The sequence below is a fragment of the Phascolarctos cinereus genome, unplaced genomic scaffold, assembly GCF_003287225.1.
Source record: "Phascolarctos cinereus isolate Bilbo 61053 unplaced genomic scaffold, phaCin_HiC Scaffold_4;HRSCAF=312, whole genome shotgun sequence".
NCBI lineage: Eukaryota > Metazoa > Chordata > Mammalia > Diprotodontia > Phascolarctidae > Phascolarctos > Phascolarctos cinereus.
The window spans coordinates 458,554,825-458,571,410 of NW_027555847.1; the positions used below are offsets into that span (position 1 = coordinate 458,554,825).

The 16,586-nt window shown below is 40.7% G+C and overlaps 1 protein-coding gene across 1 annotated transcript in view; it reads left to right on the top strand.

Annotated features, from left to right (window-relative positions):
• The first annotated feature begins 1,034 nt into the window (after positions 1 to 1,034).
• The window catches only part of SBSPON (somatomedin B and thrombospondin type 1 domain containing), a 56,206-nt gene continuing 40,654 nt past the window's right edge, over positions 1,035 to 16,586 (top strand). Inside the window, exon 1 of the mRNA XM_020971050.1 lies at positions 1,035 to 1,406. Coding sequence (XP_020826709.1) covers positions 1,181 to 1,406 — 226 coding nt within the window. The 5' untranslated portion in view covers positions 1,035 to 1,180. The remainder of the gene's footprint in view (positions 1,407 to 16,586) is intronic.

The following is a 16,586-nucleotide window of genomic DNA, read 5'->3' on the forward strand; positions in this document are numbered from 1 at the left end:
ATCTGGTCATCTGATTGAAGGAGGTTAAAGTGAATGGAATCTTTCACAATTTCAGATCTAGTACCTTTTTTGGTCAGCATGAGAAGGGGCTGGGAAATGCCTTCCATTCATGTGTATTTGGATTGTTGGGGGAGAGAAAGTTGTTCTAAAAAGCTCCAAATCCTTTCTATTCCAGCGTCAACTATTTTTAAAAAGCTTTTTTAGATATGGGAAATTTACTTGGAAATTGACTTTAGTCATAAGGAGGGACTAACACGCTACTCTTTTATACATCCATTCATTCAGTCACAGTCATTCATTCTGGTTTCTCCATACAAGCAAACCAATTTTGCTCTGTGGTCTGAACCACACCCCATCCCACTCCCTCACTCACACACCTCGCTCTTGCTTCCAACCCTCGCTGCAACCTTTCTAATGCGTCTCTCTGGGCAGTCAGTGACTGTGCTCCTGAGGATACGTGAACTTAGGTGTCAGAATTACCACTAATTCCTGAACCTCCCCCGCCCCCCATTAGTCCTGGGCATTCAGACTTGGTTGTAATGGCTTTGTACAATGAGCCTTGCCAAAGACGCAGGGACTACAGGTGCCTGTGGACAGTCCCCCCCGCCCATTAGGACTCACTGGGCCACGAGGGTGCCTCTCCACCTGCTGCCCCTCAGAGCGGGGTCTCCTTCCGGTTAGTGCGCTCCCTGCCCTGGGGGCAGCCCAAATTGGGAGTAGAGAAAGGGTGGGAGGAGAGCACAGCGGGGAGCGGCTTTCTGGCTCCTTCCTTGCAATGGGGAGTAGAGTTAGGAAAAGAGGTAGATAAAGGGCCAGCTGCTCTGAGAGGGGCCAGAATCAGGGAAAGGGACGAATTTGGCACCCCTCTTTTCTAACCGGGCCAGTGTTCTGGCGGGGTCCCCCCGCTTGGTCCTCCCAATGCGGGAGGCGCGGGCGGTGAGGTCCCTTGAACGCCAAGGGCAGCGGCAGATGGGGAGGGGCTGCGTCCGAGAAGGGCGGGGGCTGGCAGGAGGGCGGGGGGGGAGCGCCTTGCCTCTGTGGCGGTTTGGGGGCCGCCTCCTCCACCCTCTTCTCAGACGAGTCGGCTCACTCTCCCTGGGGACCAAGTCAAGTCCTCGTCGCCGCCTCTTTTGCGCCTGTTCCCATCGCTGCTGCCTTCGGGCGGGGAGAAGCCTTCGCGATGCCGACCCTCCCGGGTGCCCTTTGGATGGCACTCTGGGGACTGGCGCGCCTTTGGGCCGGGGCTCAAGCGGGCTGCTCAGAAGTGGGGCGGTGCTGCCCTGGGCGGGACCCCACCTGTTTCGGCCGGGGCTGGAGGCTGGACAGGGTCTATGGGACGTGCTATTGTGACCAAGCGTGTCGGCTCACTGGGGACTGCTGCTTCGACTACTCCAGGGCGTGCCCAGGTAGGGAGGTGGCGAGCTTGGGCCAGGGAAATGCTGCGGCTGAAGAGAGCGGCCCGCGCCTCGCGAGCCTTGGTGCCCTCACCCTCCCCAGGGTGGGCACTGCGCGCCTCCACTTGACCCTTGCTTGGCTGGCCGTCCCACAGCTCTGCCCTGAGCGGTGCAGAGCTGCCAGCGCTGGGGCCCTTCTCCTCTTAAAGGCCCAAAGAATTCTCGGACGTGACTCAGGCTCAGATGAGAGCCCGGGCAGTGCTGCCCACCAAATTGGAGAAGTTCCACTCAGCCACTTGGGGAGAAGTTAGTGACCACCCGGTGGGTCAGTGGTCCTGTAGAACTTTCTGGAGTCGTGGTTTGGAGGGCTTGGGGGTGGGGGGAGGAGGGGAGGAGTAGAGGAGGGGCGAGGATTAAAAAAATATCCTGCCTACATAGGAATGTATCTGCCAGTATACATCATAATGCCAGGGCTTGCTTTTGTAGGCGTTGCATCATTCTCCTAAAGATTTTCTTTCTCTGAGTGTTTCCAGTGGGTACCTTCCTGAGAAATATGGAGGGTGGGAAGTTCTCTTTTCAATCGGAATAGATTTAGATCTGGAAGGGATGTTAGAGGTCAGCTAATGCTTAGACCATACTGGAGTCAGCATGGTGAGGGGAAAGGATGCTAGAGTGGAAGTCAGGGAACCTAGGTAGGCATCCAGATTGAAATGGCTCTTCTTCTAACATTTTACAGTGATATCTTGGGCAAGGTACTTTTTGAGCCTCAGTTTCCTCATCTAAAAAAAAAGGGTGGGCAGGATACTTTCATGATCTATCTCTCAGGAGCTATGTAAATGCAGTGTGTAATTTATAGCAATAGGCAGTTTGTTATATCTTAAGTGGTACATTTAAGATAGCTTTCCATACTGTCCCACTGAACTAAATCTTAATATGATTGATAATGCTCTCTGTGTGGCCCCTGATCTCCTGTTCCTCCTCTGAAAATAAGGAGTTGAATAGACCTCTGAGGTCCCTTCTAGTTCTAGCCCTATGGCTCTATGAATCATTAACCTGCTAAGAGCCACACCACTTTTCTGGGTTGCACAGGCCTAGTACCCACCTTACAATGCAGCACATGAATGTGGGCTGTTTGGAGGAGATGAGGCACAGTTTCTCCCCATTACAAAATGATGCCCCCTGTGCTACTCTCTCTCCCTCGATTGGCTCAACATCTACACCATTTCATTCAGTAATTCACTGAACATTCCTGCTATGTGCAAAGCAGTGTTTTAACTAGCTTATATGGCTACAATGCTAGGACTTAGGCTCTCCTCTCAAAGACTTTATGGCTCAATAGAGACATACACAAGTACTGTGACACAAGAGTGAGGTAAGTGCAAAGGAGAGATCTAGGCAAAGTGTTCTGAGAAATTCAAGGCCTGAAAGGCTTCCTGGAGGAGATACTTTGAGTTGTCTTAAAGGAAAAGAAGGCTTTCAACACACAAAGGAATAATACATTCCAGAAATATAGAATAGCCCAAAGAAGGGAGAGTAGGAAGAAAACAGATGGAAGCCCAGAGAGGGACTCAAACAAGCAGGGCAGTTTTGTTACTACTTTGTTAAACTTAACATATACACTTTTAAAAACTGTAAAGGAAACTCAAAGTTTCACATACAATCCTGTTTCTGTTTGTATATTGAAACATTTATACTTGTTGATATTTAAGATCAAATTGAAAAGAAAATAATTATAATAATCACAATCATAATCATAAGTGCCAGGCATTGTGATAAGCATTTGATAAATATATCATTTGATTGTCACAACCACCATGGGAGGTAGGTACCCCATTTTACAGTCGAAGAAACTGAGACAAACAGCTAAAGTGACTTGCCCAAGGTCAGACAGCTAGGAAGTACCTGAGGCCATATTTGAACTCAGGTATTTCTGATTCCAAGCCCAGAGCTCTACCCACTGGCTCACCTAGAATTAAAATAAAGATGTGAGAGACAGAGAGCTCAGAATAAAAATGGGGATGGAGAATAATTCACTTTAGTTAGAATGTAGAATACTGAAATATCTGATTTATGTAGCATAGGGTAACTCCTGGAATGGAAACTGACTGTATCCCATCTTAGTAGATAGGTCTTAAGAAGTTGTCTGAGTCACAAAGAGTTTAAGTGACTTACTCAGGGTTACATCATTGGCATTGAACTCAGGTTTTCTTTCTCCAATCCAAGTACTCTATTCACTACATCATGCAGCCTGCGTGGAAAGATAGGTTAGGGTGATATGGTTCAGTGATCCAGGAGAGATGAAATAAAGACTAGCTAAAGCCTGAGAAATGGTGGTTGTGTAATTATGTTCTTGAGCCACTCCTTATTTTACCCAGATTCTCCAGATTATTTCTTGCTCCTAAGTAATGCTGCTTTCCTCCTCATGGGCAAGGGCAACCCCTCTCTGTTTCATGTGGTATAATCTAAATTATTCTCACTGCCATAACTCTCACTTTGGGCAAATAGGAAGGAGCTGAGAAGAAGAAAGATGAGGATGGGAGGAAATAAGCATTTACTGAGCCTTACAAATGATGAGTGCTTTACAAATATTATTTCATTTGATCCTCACAACAGCACTGTATCATGATCACCATTTTACAGTTAAGAAAACTGAATCAGACAGGGGTTAAGAGACTTTCCCAGCATCACAGAGTCTGAGGCCAGATTTGAGCTCAGGTCCTCCTGAGTCCAGACCCAAGGCTGTCTCTACCACACAATCTAGCTGCCTCTGACAAGTGATCATCTCAACAGTAAGGCAGGCACAAGAGTAAAGTTATAGCTGTCAAAGGAAGAAATGAAATTCTTTCTAGTTTACTGTTTTGGAGATTAACTATTCTCTGAAGAGTGTCAACAGGAGTACAAGGAACCATTGTGGTAATATGATACTCCAACATACATTTCACCAATTCCTACACTTGACTCATCTTCTAAATTTCCCCATTTCTTTTGAGTACAATCACCATTCTTCCAATCATTCAGACTCAAAACCTTGGAATTATCTTTGACTCTTCCCTTCCCTTTCCATATCCAATCAATTCTCAAGTCTCATCAATTCTACTTCCATACTCTTGGGTCTTTTCCCTTTTCTCTACTCACGTGCCTGCTGTCCTAATTCATTTACTTTGCAGTGGGATTGATACAATGAACTACAAATTGATTCCTCCTGCTTTTAGGCTCTTCTCATTCTAATCCATCTACTGCACAGCTGCCAAATTGATATTCCTAAGGTACAGTTCAGACCATGCCATTCTCTTGCTCAAGAAGCTTCAATGGTTGTCTTTTGCCTCTAGGAAAAAATTAAATCTCCTCACCTCAACATTTAAAACTGCCTCTTCCCCCATCAGGTTCACATTTACCTTTCAAGACACATTTCATATTATTCTCTTTTCACATACTGTTTTCTGGAGTAGTCAATTGATCTGTTTGCTGAATTCAGTATTCCATCTCTGATTTCTGCACCTGAGCACAGACTAACCCCCATGCCCAGAACTCTTTTCTCACCATTACCTCTTAGAATTCTTAGCTCCTTTCATGGCTCATAAGATCATAAATTTAGAATTGGAAGCAAGTTTAGAGACCATTTTGTCTAACCCCTTTCATTTAACAGATGAAGAACTGAGGAAAGTAGAGATTGATTGACTTGCCCAGCATGTAAGTATTTGAGGTAGAGTTTCAACCCTTGGCTTCTGACTCCCAAATCCAGTACCTTGTATGCCACAGCTTGGTGCAAGTGCCACCTGGTATGTAAGGGTTTTCTTGAACCAACAAGTTGTTTTAGTGCTCTAATGACTTCAAATTATCTTGTATTTATTGATATAGGTGTTGTCTTTTGCCTCCTTCATGTCCCTCCCCAAGTAGACTGTAAGTCCATTGAGGACTAGAGATTTTTTTTTTAAATCTAGTGACTACCACAGTGCCTTGCATATAGTAATAATAATTTGTTTAATAATAATAAATTATTTATTGAGTTGAATGGTCCTGATGCAGGTTGACCCATATTAAGCTATTTCTACCTATTCAGCTATTTTACTTATTTCCTTCTTGAAGATACAGTTGGATAGTGGGCAATCTCCCTAAGTTGTGCAGCAGATTCAAGATCTAAGGAAACCACTCAGTTGAAGAACATTAAGCACCAAAGAAAACAAAGTGACCTCAAAAATCTCACGATTGTGGTTTGAGATTTTTGCTGTACAAATTCAAAAGATCATTCCCCCCCCCCCCAGGGTCAGGGTTCTATAGGCAATTAATTTATCTTAAGATTAATGCTCAAAATTATGTATGTTTGCTTAACTTATTCTTAAGAAATCTTTTTATTGAGGAATTCTTCCTAAGTTTCTTATGTGTTTTACATTAAATTTGTGATTTCATTGGTATAGATAACTCCTTGTGGGGAAACTCCCCTTATAGTAGTCTGAGAGCAGTTCAGAGTACTTTGAGTTATGTGATTACCTCCATATCCACTATATTAGAAGGACTTGGACTCAGGTTGTCTTGATTCTAAGTCCAGCTCTCTACCACTAGAGCATGCTCCTTTTTAAAAAAATACTGTTATCTGGCACCAGTTCTCTACTTTTTCTCTGTCTAGGGATTCAACCCCTATTGTGTAGCCAGAAGACCTGTGGGAATAAATAACTGTCTGTAGGAGATTGAGTACAGCTCTAACTGCAGAATTTCAGTCCCCCCCTTCCATGAATATTCCTGCTGCTACCCATCTAAACCTGACCCCTAAGGAAATCTGCCTTCTTTGGGACTGGGTGTTGGCCAATTTTCCTCTCCTTAATCCAACAAAGACAAAGTCAGGGTTAAAAGGTTTACTAAGGAATTAGGGAAACAAACTGAAGAAAAAATAAAGTGCAAAAGTATCAAACTATGTTACATTTAAGGCATAATCTTTGCTTTAACCCATCAGATTCTACCATGGTTGAATTAAAGGAAAGAGGATTTTATTGACAGTGGAAACTGAGGGGGGCAGGTGAGTGATTTCAGGATACCTTGTGGAGGGAGTCATGTTTAGGCTGAAGAGAGAGGATATATAAAACTCTTTGAGGAAAAGGCTTCAGGGTTCAATTCAGTTCACCTAATATTAATATTTGCCTGGGACTGTGTTTGGTGCTAGGGGTACAAAGACAAAACCAAAACATTCTACTTGGGGAAAATAACATCCACACAGATAATTTAATGCAAAATATACATGGTGTAAATGAAAAATATTTTTTGGGGGAGGAACATAGACACCTGATGGGATCAGAAAAGTCTTCTGTGGGAGGTGGGACTTGAGCTAGGTCTTGATAGGAGGTAGGCATTCCAAGAAGTAAAGGTGAAGAGGGAGAGCTTTCAGTTAAGGAAGCTGTTTTTGGCTTCCTAGAGAGCAATTCTTTACAAGACTCTAGTTACAGAACTCCCACGGTCTGCATATGGTCAACACACAATCCTCATTTTAAGTCTATGAAGGTGGAAAAGTTAGAACAAAGAGCAAACTCACAATTCCCAACTTCAGTGTAGAGCTTTGAGATAAGTAATAGAGGAGATGACCCTGCCATCTGGAAGTACTCAAATAAACTCAAGTTCTTACAGAAAAAATTCCAAACAACTGTATGCAAGGGAAAATTCTTGTTAGTGGTGGATAAAGAGGAAACGAAAGCCAGAAAACAGATATGCATTTTCTAGGATTTTTATCTTATTCATGTCCAGAATCCCTGAACATTCTCTCTTCATATTTTCAGGAGTTTATGAAAACTCTGTTGACTTGGAGAGAAAAAAAAGGAAAGTAGACTATAAGAAGACTTCAAAATAATTTTTCTTGAACTTGACAGTTATTGACAGATATGAACATTTCCAAAAGAACTTAAAGAGGATTGCAGATGAAACTGCAAATCTGCTATACACAGCTTGGGCTTTTAAAAGTATACTTCAACTTTAACATGATTGTACCATCACTTCCCTTATTGTCTGTGACATTTAGGAATTTCTTATCAGCATATTCTCTTGGCTCACAGATGAAAGTCCTGCTGTGACTTTTCTGACAGTGGTCATCAGAAAGATGGTAACTATAGAGAATTGATTTACCTGCACCGATTTATATTTTTCATTATGGCTTTAGATTATATACATATGTAATATTGTGTAGTATACTACAGAACACCTGGACAGAAAGGCAATAGATGAGGAGTTTGGGAAATAGATCACAAGCCTGGAAAAGAGGGATGATATAGTAATAATGATAGGGGACTTAAATTATCTGTACATCTGGAGGTCTTTCTCTGCCAAAAGCAGAGCTAATGATTTCTTGGCTCACCTTAATGATAATTTTATCCTTCAAAAGAGGCGAAAAAAGAAATAGCTATTCCGTCTTGATTCTCATCAGTGAGGAAGAATTAGTTGCTGAAGTAGAAATGACAGGACCTTGAGGGGGGAAGTAGCCATTCCATCCAAAAATTTGTAAAACAGAAGGAAAGGAAATCTGGGTATAGTTTGATATCCACCCTAAATGTTTGGAGATCAGTCATTAAAGCTTTTGGAGAAAAGATAGTTAGATCCCATGGATTAAAATTGTGTAGGAGTAGTAAGCCCAGGAGGGATGGGTTGGAGGTTTCAAGAATGAAATTCGGAAGACACAAAGGAGAACAATTCTGATGTGGAAGAAAAGGGAAACTGGTTTAAAAACATCAGTGTTGAACAATTTAGAATTATAAGAGGCATATAGAGAAGACAGAAAAGTGAGGGAATGGAAAATGAATACAAAAGTGTGGCATAGTGTCAGGGCCACTAAAGTTGAGGAGTTGTTATTGAGTTGTGTACAGCTCTTTGTGACCTATTAGGGGTTTTCTTGGCAAAGATACTGGAATGATTTGCCATTTCCTTCTCCAGCTCATTTTACAGATGAGGAAACCAGGCAAACAGGGTGGGTCACACAGCTATTAAGTGTCTGAGGTTGGATTTGAACTCAGGTCTTCCTAACTCTAGGCCTGGCCCTCCACCCCCAGCTATCCCAAGAAATCCCCTAGAAAAGTTAAGGACAAGAGAGGATAAAAAAAATAATATGGAATGCTAATTGGGGGGAGATTAGACAATGAACAACGGACAATGGAAAGAAGGTTAAGTTGTTTCTGCCCATTTTGCATCTGTTTTTCCTGCCAAGGAGAATGATCTTTGGACTGGAAAGGACAGAACACAAAAAATGGCTAATAAAGAGTTGAAATGCAAGATAAGTAGGGAGACAGTAAAAGCACCTAACTGCCCTTGATAGTTTGTCAGCAGGGAAGTACATCCCAGGGTACTGAAGTAACTAGTAAGAATGATTGCTGAGCAATAGATATTTGAACAATCATGAATAATGGGGAAAAGGATACGGGACTGGGGAAAGTAATGGTTGTCCCAGTTTTCAGAAAGGAGAAGAGAGTGAAGCCTTTGAGATTTAGACTAGTGGGCTTCACTTTTGATTTCTTGCAAAATTCTAGCATGTGGTGAATTACTATTTAGGAAAAGGAAGTTGGGATCATAAAGAAATAGCATCACTTCAGCAAGAACAGGTGATGGTGGCTAACTTTTTTTCTTCATGGATATGGTAGTTGTGATAAAGTCATTGATGTAGCTATGGTTTATAAAGATTTTATCAAGGAATTTGAAAATGTCTGTCATATTATCCTTGTGGTTAAAATGGAGAAATATGGGCTACTAGATTATAGTTAGATGAATTTGGATATGGTTGGATAGTTGAACCCAGTCATTAATTCCTAATGTCATCTTAGATATATCTCTGTAGTAGAGTAATTCAGGTATTTCTACCTGGTCTTGTGCTGTTAATATTTTTATTAATGACTTGGAAGAAGGTGGCATAGTTGGTATATTTACAGATTTGCATAAGACACAAAATTAGGAGCAATAATTGCTAACTCATGAGTTAGATGAGAGATCTCCACAGACTTCAATAGGAGTAAGATATATGACAATTTAAAGACAAGACATTTAATAGAGAGAAATAGAATATAGTCTTAATGTTAACCCAGTCACCTGGGTTTTTACAGATGAATTTTACAAGTTGAATATGGGAGAGGCAGGGTTAGAAAGCAGTTTGTCTGAAAAAGATCTGGTGGATGGAAATCACAGTATGGATCAACAGTGGGACAGCCCCAAACAAATTCCATCTTTAGCTGCATTAAAAAAGGTGTAGTATCTAGAATGAGGGAGGTAATAATGCCACTGTACTCTATCCTAGTCATAGCTCATCTGGAGTATTATATTCAGTTCTGGGAGGCATATTTTAGAGAGGATATTGAGAAGCTAGAGAGCATACAGAGAGATGAGTGGATTGATAAAGTCCGAAGATCATGATCACATGCTATCAGGATTGGATGAAAGTTAGAGGGAAATGAAGATCACTGGATTCATATGGAAAAGCTGTCATATGGAAGAGGGATTAGCTTTGTTCACCCTCCAGGGCAGAATTAGGAGTAAAAGGTGGCAGTAAAAGAGAGTCAGATTTAATTGTCAATTTAATTCATTCAGCATTTATTAAACACCTGCTATGTACCAGGTATTACACACTAGGCTTAAAGGATGCAAAGAAAAAAAAAATTAAAGCTATCTCTGCCCTCAGGCTAGCTGGATAGAATGCCAGGTCTGGAGTCTGCTGAGTTTAAATCTGGCCTCAGATACTTACTAGCTGTGTGACCCTGGACAAGTCACTAAACCCTGTTTGCCTCAGTTTCCTCATCCATAAAAATAAGCTGCAGAAGGAAATGGTAAACCAATCTAGTATCTTTGCCAAGAAAATCCCAAATGGGGTCATGAAGAGCTGTACACTACTGAACAACAACTACAATCCCTGCCCTCAAAGAGCTTATATTCTTCTGGGGGAAAGAAATATTACCAAAGATAAGCAAATGTAAAATATATGTAAAATAAACATAGGGTAATTTTTTGGGGGGGTGGGGATTTGGTGGAGATAACAACTGTGAAAATTAGGAAAGGTCTCAAGTAGGTGGAACTATAGCTGAGCCTTGAATGAAGCTAGGGTTTCTAAGAGGCAGAGGTGAGGAGAGAGGGCATCTTAGGCATGAGGGACAGACAATCTGTGTGGGAAATGGATTTTCTTGTATGGAGAACAGCAAGTAAGCCCCTTGAACTGGTATGTAGAATACATGAAGTTGGGAGGTGAGGGTGGGGAGGGGGAATAATCGAAATATGTCTGGAAAAATAGTTTGGGGTCAGAGTTTGTATTTTTTTCAGAGGCAATAGGGAGTCACCAAAGCTTCTTGAGCAGAAGAATGTCACAGTCAGACTTGTGCTTTAAAGAAATATCAATATGGTAGTTGTCTGGAAGGTGTATTGGAAGGGGTTGGTTAGAAAGAGAGACTAAGTGCAATTAGGAAGCTATTGAAATAGTCCAGGGGAAAGATCATGGGGACTTAAGGGTGGTAGCCATGTGAATGGAGAGAGGGGGAAAGAGACAAGACAAACGGTGGAAATAGAATTTACAAAGCTTCATGTAAGGGAAAACTTCTTAACGAGGTGAGCTATCCAAATGTGGAATGGTCTGGCTCACAAAGTGGGTTCCCTTTCAGAAGATGCCTCTGAGGAAAGGATCTGTGACCACTTGTGGAGTGCTTAGTGGTGGTGGTGGTGGTGGTGGTGGTGGTGGTGGTGTGTTCTTATCTAGGAGTAAATGGCCTCTGAAGGCTTCCTACTCTGAAATTGGGGGCTTTGTGAGTCTAGATCTACATTACTTGCTTTCAGAATATAGGGAGGACTCAAATCTTGCTGCACTGTTCAGTTAGGTGGCCTGCAGTCAGGAAGACCTGAGTTCAAACGTGAATACTTAGTAGCTGTATCTGGCCTCTATCTGCTTTAGTTTGCTCAACTGTAAAATAGGATAACAATAGCACCTACTTCCAGGGTCCTGAGGACCAAATGAGATAAGATTTGTAAAGTCCTTAGCACTGCCTGGCACTTAGTGGGTGCTTAATAAATGCTTGTTTATTTCCTTTCCTATTTCATTCTAAACGTCTAACTTACTATTGAAAAGATACAGGATCAGAGTGATTTGGAGAAGGGAATAAGGGTTTTTAGTTAGGCAGGACCCTGAAGATCATGTAATCCAAAGTCCTTGTTTTACGAAGGGGAAATTGAGCCACAGAGAGAGCGCAGTGACTTACTCAAGGTCATGTAGCTAGTAAATGTCAAAATCAAGATGATAATTCAGGTCTTCTAGCACCAGAGCCAGTAAGCTCCAGGGGTTTTTTGTTCTTTTTGTTTTTTGTTTTTTTTTCTTTTCTTCCTAGATGCCTCCTCAAACAGGTGTTTCTGCCTTCCAGTAGTTGCACAGGTATGTGTGTGTGGGTGCTAGTTGAGATGTTTGTTATCATTTGCAACTTTGGGACATTTAAAAAAAATTAATCTCTTTTAAGGAACAACAACTTGCCTTTATTTCTGAAAACTCTATCTTGAAAAAATCCCACAAATGTTTTTTGATATGAGTTTGCAGTTTATGAGAATGCCATCAGTCAGCCTCTAGCACTATGTGCTGGGAGGGAGACTTGCTCTGAACCCAACTGGCACCTTCATGTCTGGGCTTTTAAATGAACACAGCATTTATATAATAATTCATAATGTCAACTTGTAATTTTTCTTAGTCATTCTGAACAATAAGTGTTGGTGCTAGCTCATCATTATTATTTATAGCCCACCTTATTTAGACAGTGGAACCAAAGCTAAGGAAGTCAGTGGGGAGGGCAGGGCTAATTATGTTGTGGCCTGAGCGACCACGAATCTCCAAATGCAGAATACAATGGCATGGATTCTCCCATTTCAGGGCCAGCAAGGTACCACCTAAAGAGAAGGCAGAATATTGTTCATTGGCTCCTGATTATAGTTGGGAGAGGCAGAAGAATGAAATAGTAATAGATCACATTTCTTTAGTACTTTGTTTTACAAAGTATTTTCCTCACAACAAGTCTGTGAGGAGGAGTATACTGAGAAATGTTTAACAGCTGGCTCTGGGGAGGTGGGAGAAGGGAAGTGTACCACAAGACACATTTTTAATCTACATTATTAACATTTCTCCATCACTCAAGAAATAGTGATAGATAACATTTATATAGCATTTACCATGTGTGAGGCTGTGCTTTATAATTTTTATTTCATTTGATTCTCACAACAACCCGGGGAGGTGAGTGCTCCTTTATCCCCATTTTATAGATGAGGAAATTGAGGCAAATTGGGGCTAATTGATTTGCCCAGGGTCACAGAGCTAGTAAGTGTCAGAGGCAGGATTTGAATTCAGGTCTTCTTGACTCTAGCACTCTATACACTGTGCCATCCAATTGCCCCAAATTTAGAAAATGAACAATAAATCAAGCCCTTATGTGTGACATTTATTGATTTCCAAAGTATAAATGCTCACACTAAAAATTTAATAATCAACTCTCTAGAGCCAATTGAGCTGACTCCAGCACACATATGGACTCAGGCAATACATGTGTTAACATTATATTGTTTTGTATTTTTACTTATTTTGTTAAACATTTCCCAATTACCTTTTAATCTGGTTTCAGTCTCTTTGCTGGCAGAAAATTTGATACCCCTAATTGAGTTCAACCCATTTGTTTTACAGATGAAGAAGCTGAACCCAAGGTCAGCCAAGTAGCACAATGTGATAGAATCAGAATTCAGACCCAAGTCCTCTTCCTTCAGATGGGATAGTTTTAGTTTCCCCTGTCTGTGTTGCTACCAAATGAAGGTCTGCTGTGTGTAGGGAGGTCCTGCTGGGAGACTCTTTAGGGACACACAGACAAAAACAGCATAGAATGAGAAAGTGTGGCAAATGAGAAAGTGAGAGCTGCATAATCTGAAGGAGCATCATTGTTTTTGAGAATCATTCAAAATATCAGGCAGTTATAGACTTGGGATGCCTTGGTTTGAGGGTTTTTCCCTGCTGTGGATAGAGCTGACTTAGAGATAGAAAACAGCAAGGGCAGGGATGGGTTCCATGATATTCTGAATTGTCATCACTACAAGTTAACTGCAATCTCCCAGTTTTTAGTTTAGTTTTAATTTAGTTTTAGTTTAGTTTCCAGCAATATTTAGCTTTAGTAGGAGTTAATAAATGTTTTTCCTTTTTGCATGTTTTTGTCTAAGTAGATTCTTTGTTATCTGCTGATAGGATATTACTTCTATCTTCCTAACTGTCTTCCCTTTAGTACTTTCCTTCTCATATTCTCTCTGGTATATCGGAAAGAGCCTTGGATTTAGGGTCAAAGGACCTGAGTTCAAATCCTAGCTCTGCTACTTACTATCTGCTTGCCCTTGGGTAGTCACTTAACCTCTTTAGTTCTTAGTTTTCTCATCTCTAAAGTGAGGCATTGGACTAGATTACTTCCTCAATAGGTAGCTTTCAACCCTAAATCAATCCAATAAACTTTACTCTCCCCAGTCTTTACAATTTATTTTTTAAAATGCTGATTGATTAAAGTTCACTTATCACTTATAAAATTTTTCATACTCTTAAGGGGCCCTAAATCTTCTTCATCTTTTCTGAAGTAAAAGCCATGGTGAACAGTAACTTCTTTTATTTCTTCCTCACTTTCCCTCAAGGCCCAACAGGGGTACCAGTTCCTCCCAGGTATCTTTCCTGCTTCCTTCTACTGGAAGTGATTGCTCTCATTTCAGGCTTGTCATAGAATTTACTATCTGGTATTTAGCACATTCCATCTTATGTCATGTGTGTGTGTGTGTGTGTGTGTGTGTGTGTGTAGGTGTGTGTGTGCACACGCACATGCATGAGCAGGACCATCTTATTCCTCTGGAATAAGTAAGTTCTTTGTGGGCCAGGATCATGTCTCATTTGCTCTTTGTTTTCCTATTGCTAGACATAATGCCTTGCCTACTTAGCAGATATTGGCTGAAATGAATTTTTATAGAAACTGGTGACCTTGCTTTCTGGTATCTGTTTGAATCTATAATCCCTGGCTGACAGCAAAGTACCCCAAATTCCTAGGATAACCCAAAGGGATCAAATTTTAACTGAGTTTTCAGAAACTGGGAGATTGCAGTTAACTTGTAGTGATGACAATTCAGAATATCATGGAACAGACAAAATGTCTTGTCAGGTTTCATTAGTAACTAGTGAAAAAGAAATGGATATTAAGAATGCTGAATTTTAAGAGAACCTTTGGAGGGATTTATAGAAATGTGAGTTAAATTGAATGGGATAAGCATCAGAGGGAAAGGTTACTGAACAGTAATGCATTAGATTTAAAATGAGATTGTTGTCATGCAGCTGTAATTAGGTATGATCCTTACTTAGTATTCAATCCAGCTAGAACCTCAATGCTTCCCTCCAACTCTCCCTGCAAAAAACTAGTCCTTATTTGGCTAAAAGAAATTGCAGTCAAAATAACCAAAAACACAAAAATAAATCAAGAATAGATTATTGTGTTTTATTATATGCAAGAAGGGAACAAACATTGTGTACAAATCTTTCAACTTGATGTTTTGGGGATTACCTTTTTATTTGTAACTATTTTCAAATGAATATATTCAATTTGTATCTCAGTTAAATCTCTTAAATATTGTATTTCAAAGTCCAAGAAACTTTCTGAATCTCTTTGATGGGTCTTTTAAAGTCATGGATTTTAAACAAAACAGGAAGCCTCATTCTGCCAAGTTCAAACCTGAAGCAACAGTAACAATGACAGAAAACAGTAACTTGCTATTTGGATTGCCTTTTCATCCAGGGACTATAAATGGCTTTGGAACAAACCAGAAGAAGCAAACAAAACTTTAAAGGTGAACCAAAATTTTTGAAGAAGTGTAGGATCTTAAATAGACTCCAAAAGCAACATTGATTTTCATCTTAGCTAGGGGCTTATCCCATGTACCTATATAATGAAAGGGTAGGTTGAGAGAAAGACTTGAGGGAAAGGAGAAAGTGTGATGAAGATCTGGAGAGCTTTGAAACTGAAGGATTTAAGCTGGGAAAGGAGGGGAGAGAGGATGAAGTTGAATGTGCCCCTCAGGGTTCTAATGAGTTAAAGGGAGTAACAGTTTTCATATTGAGGACCCTCCAGTAGTTGCTACAAGAAAGTGGAAGAACTGAAGATCTTGATTCTGGGGAAAATATGGTGAAAAGAAAGAATTTTATAGAGAGCTCTTTGAAGTAGGTGTTGCTTTTCTTTCTGCCAGGGCCAAGTAGTTGTTATCTATGCTCAAAGTTCAGCTTGGCTTCCCTCCCAGAAGAGAAGAGAAAGGGGCTTAAGAACATTTGTTCACTTTCCAGGTTATCAGGAAAATGAAGTGTTCCTTGAAAACACAGAAAGTGAGAGATTATTTGGTAAGGGAAGAAACAAATAGTGATAATTGGTGACTCCACGCTGAGGGATGCTAAAGCAGCACTTTGCCAACCTAACAAAGCCAACAGAGAGGTCAGTAGTTTTTCCTGGGAACGTATGAAAGATATGATATAGAATCTCCCGAAATATCCAGTCGTATAGCCACTCATTCCCCAGATAGAGTTATTCACATAGGTGAAAGTGATGGTTTCATAAGTACAAGATAGGAGAGGCATGGCTAGTTTGCATGAAACAAGAATGAACTCTGCAGGCTCAGTAATGACATAGCATTCACAAAAAGCAGCAGCAATACTTGCTTTGCAAACTTAAAGCACTACATAAATGCTAGTGACTATTATTGTTGTTGTCATCATTATCATTGTTATTATTATTATTCTTTATCTCGCTCTAAATCCTGAGGGAAATAAATCTAAAAAGTAACAGGATCTCTTAAAAAATCTTTTCTTGACCATTAAATTGACATAATTGATTTTCAAGAACTCAATAATATCTGACCTTGAAATCCTGGTTTGTGGCTTTTTGAGACAATCTAAAAATGACTTAATAGCAAATTTAGTAAACCGACATCTCAGTCTTTTTAAAAGAATGTGATATCTGACCTAATGTGTTCTATCAGGTGAATGAGGAAATAGAATCAATCCATGGGAAACTGGGAGTAGCCAGCTTCATTCTGCCCACTGGGGACAATATCCTTGTCTCCAAAGTGTCCAGGTGAGTTCTAGGAAACTTGTGCCACCCTTATCTTGAGCTGCCTTGGGAAGTCTTGTCTTATCTTGGGCAGACCAAATCCTAAGGCAGTTCTAGA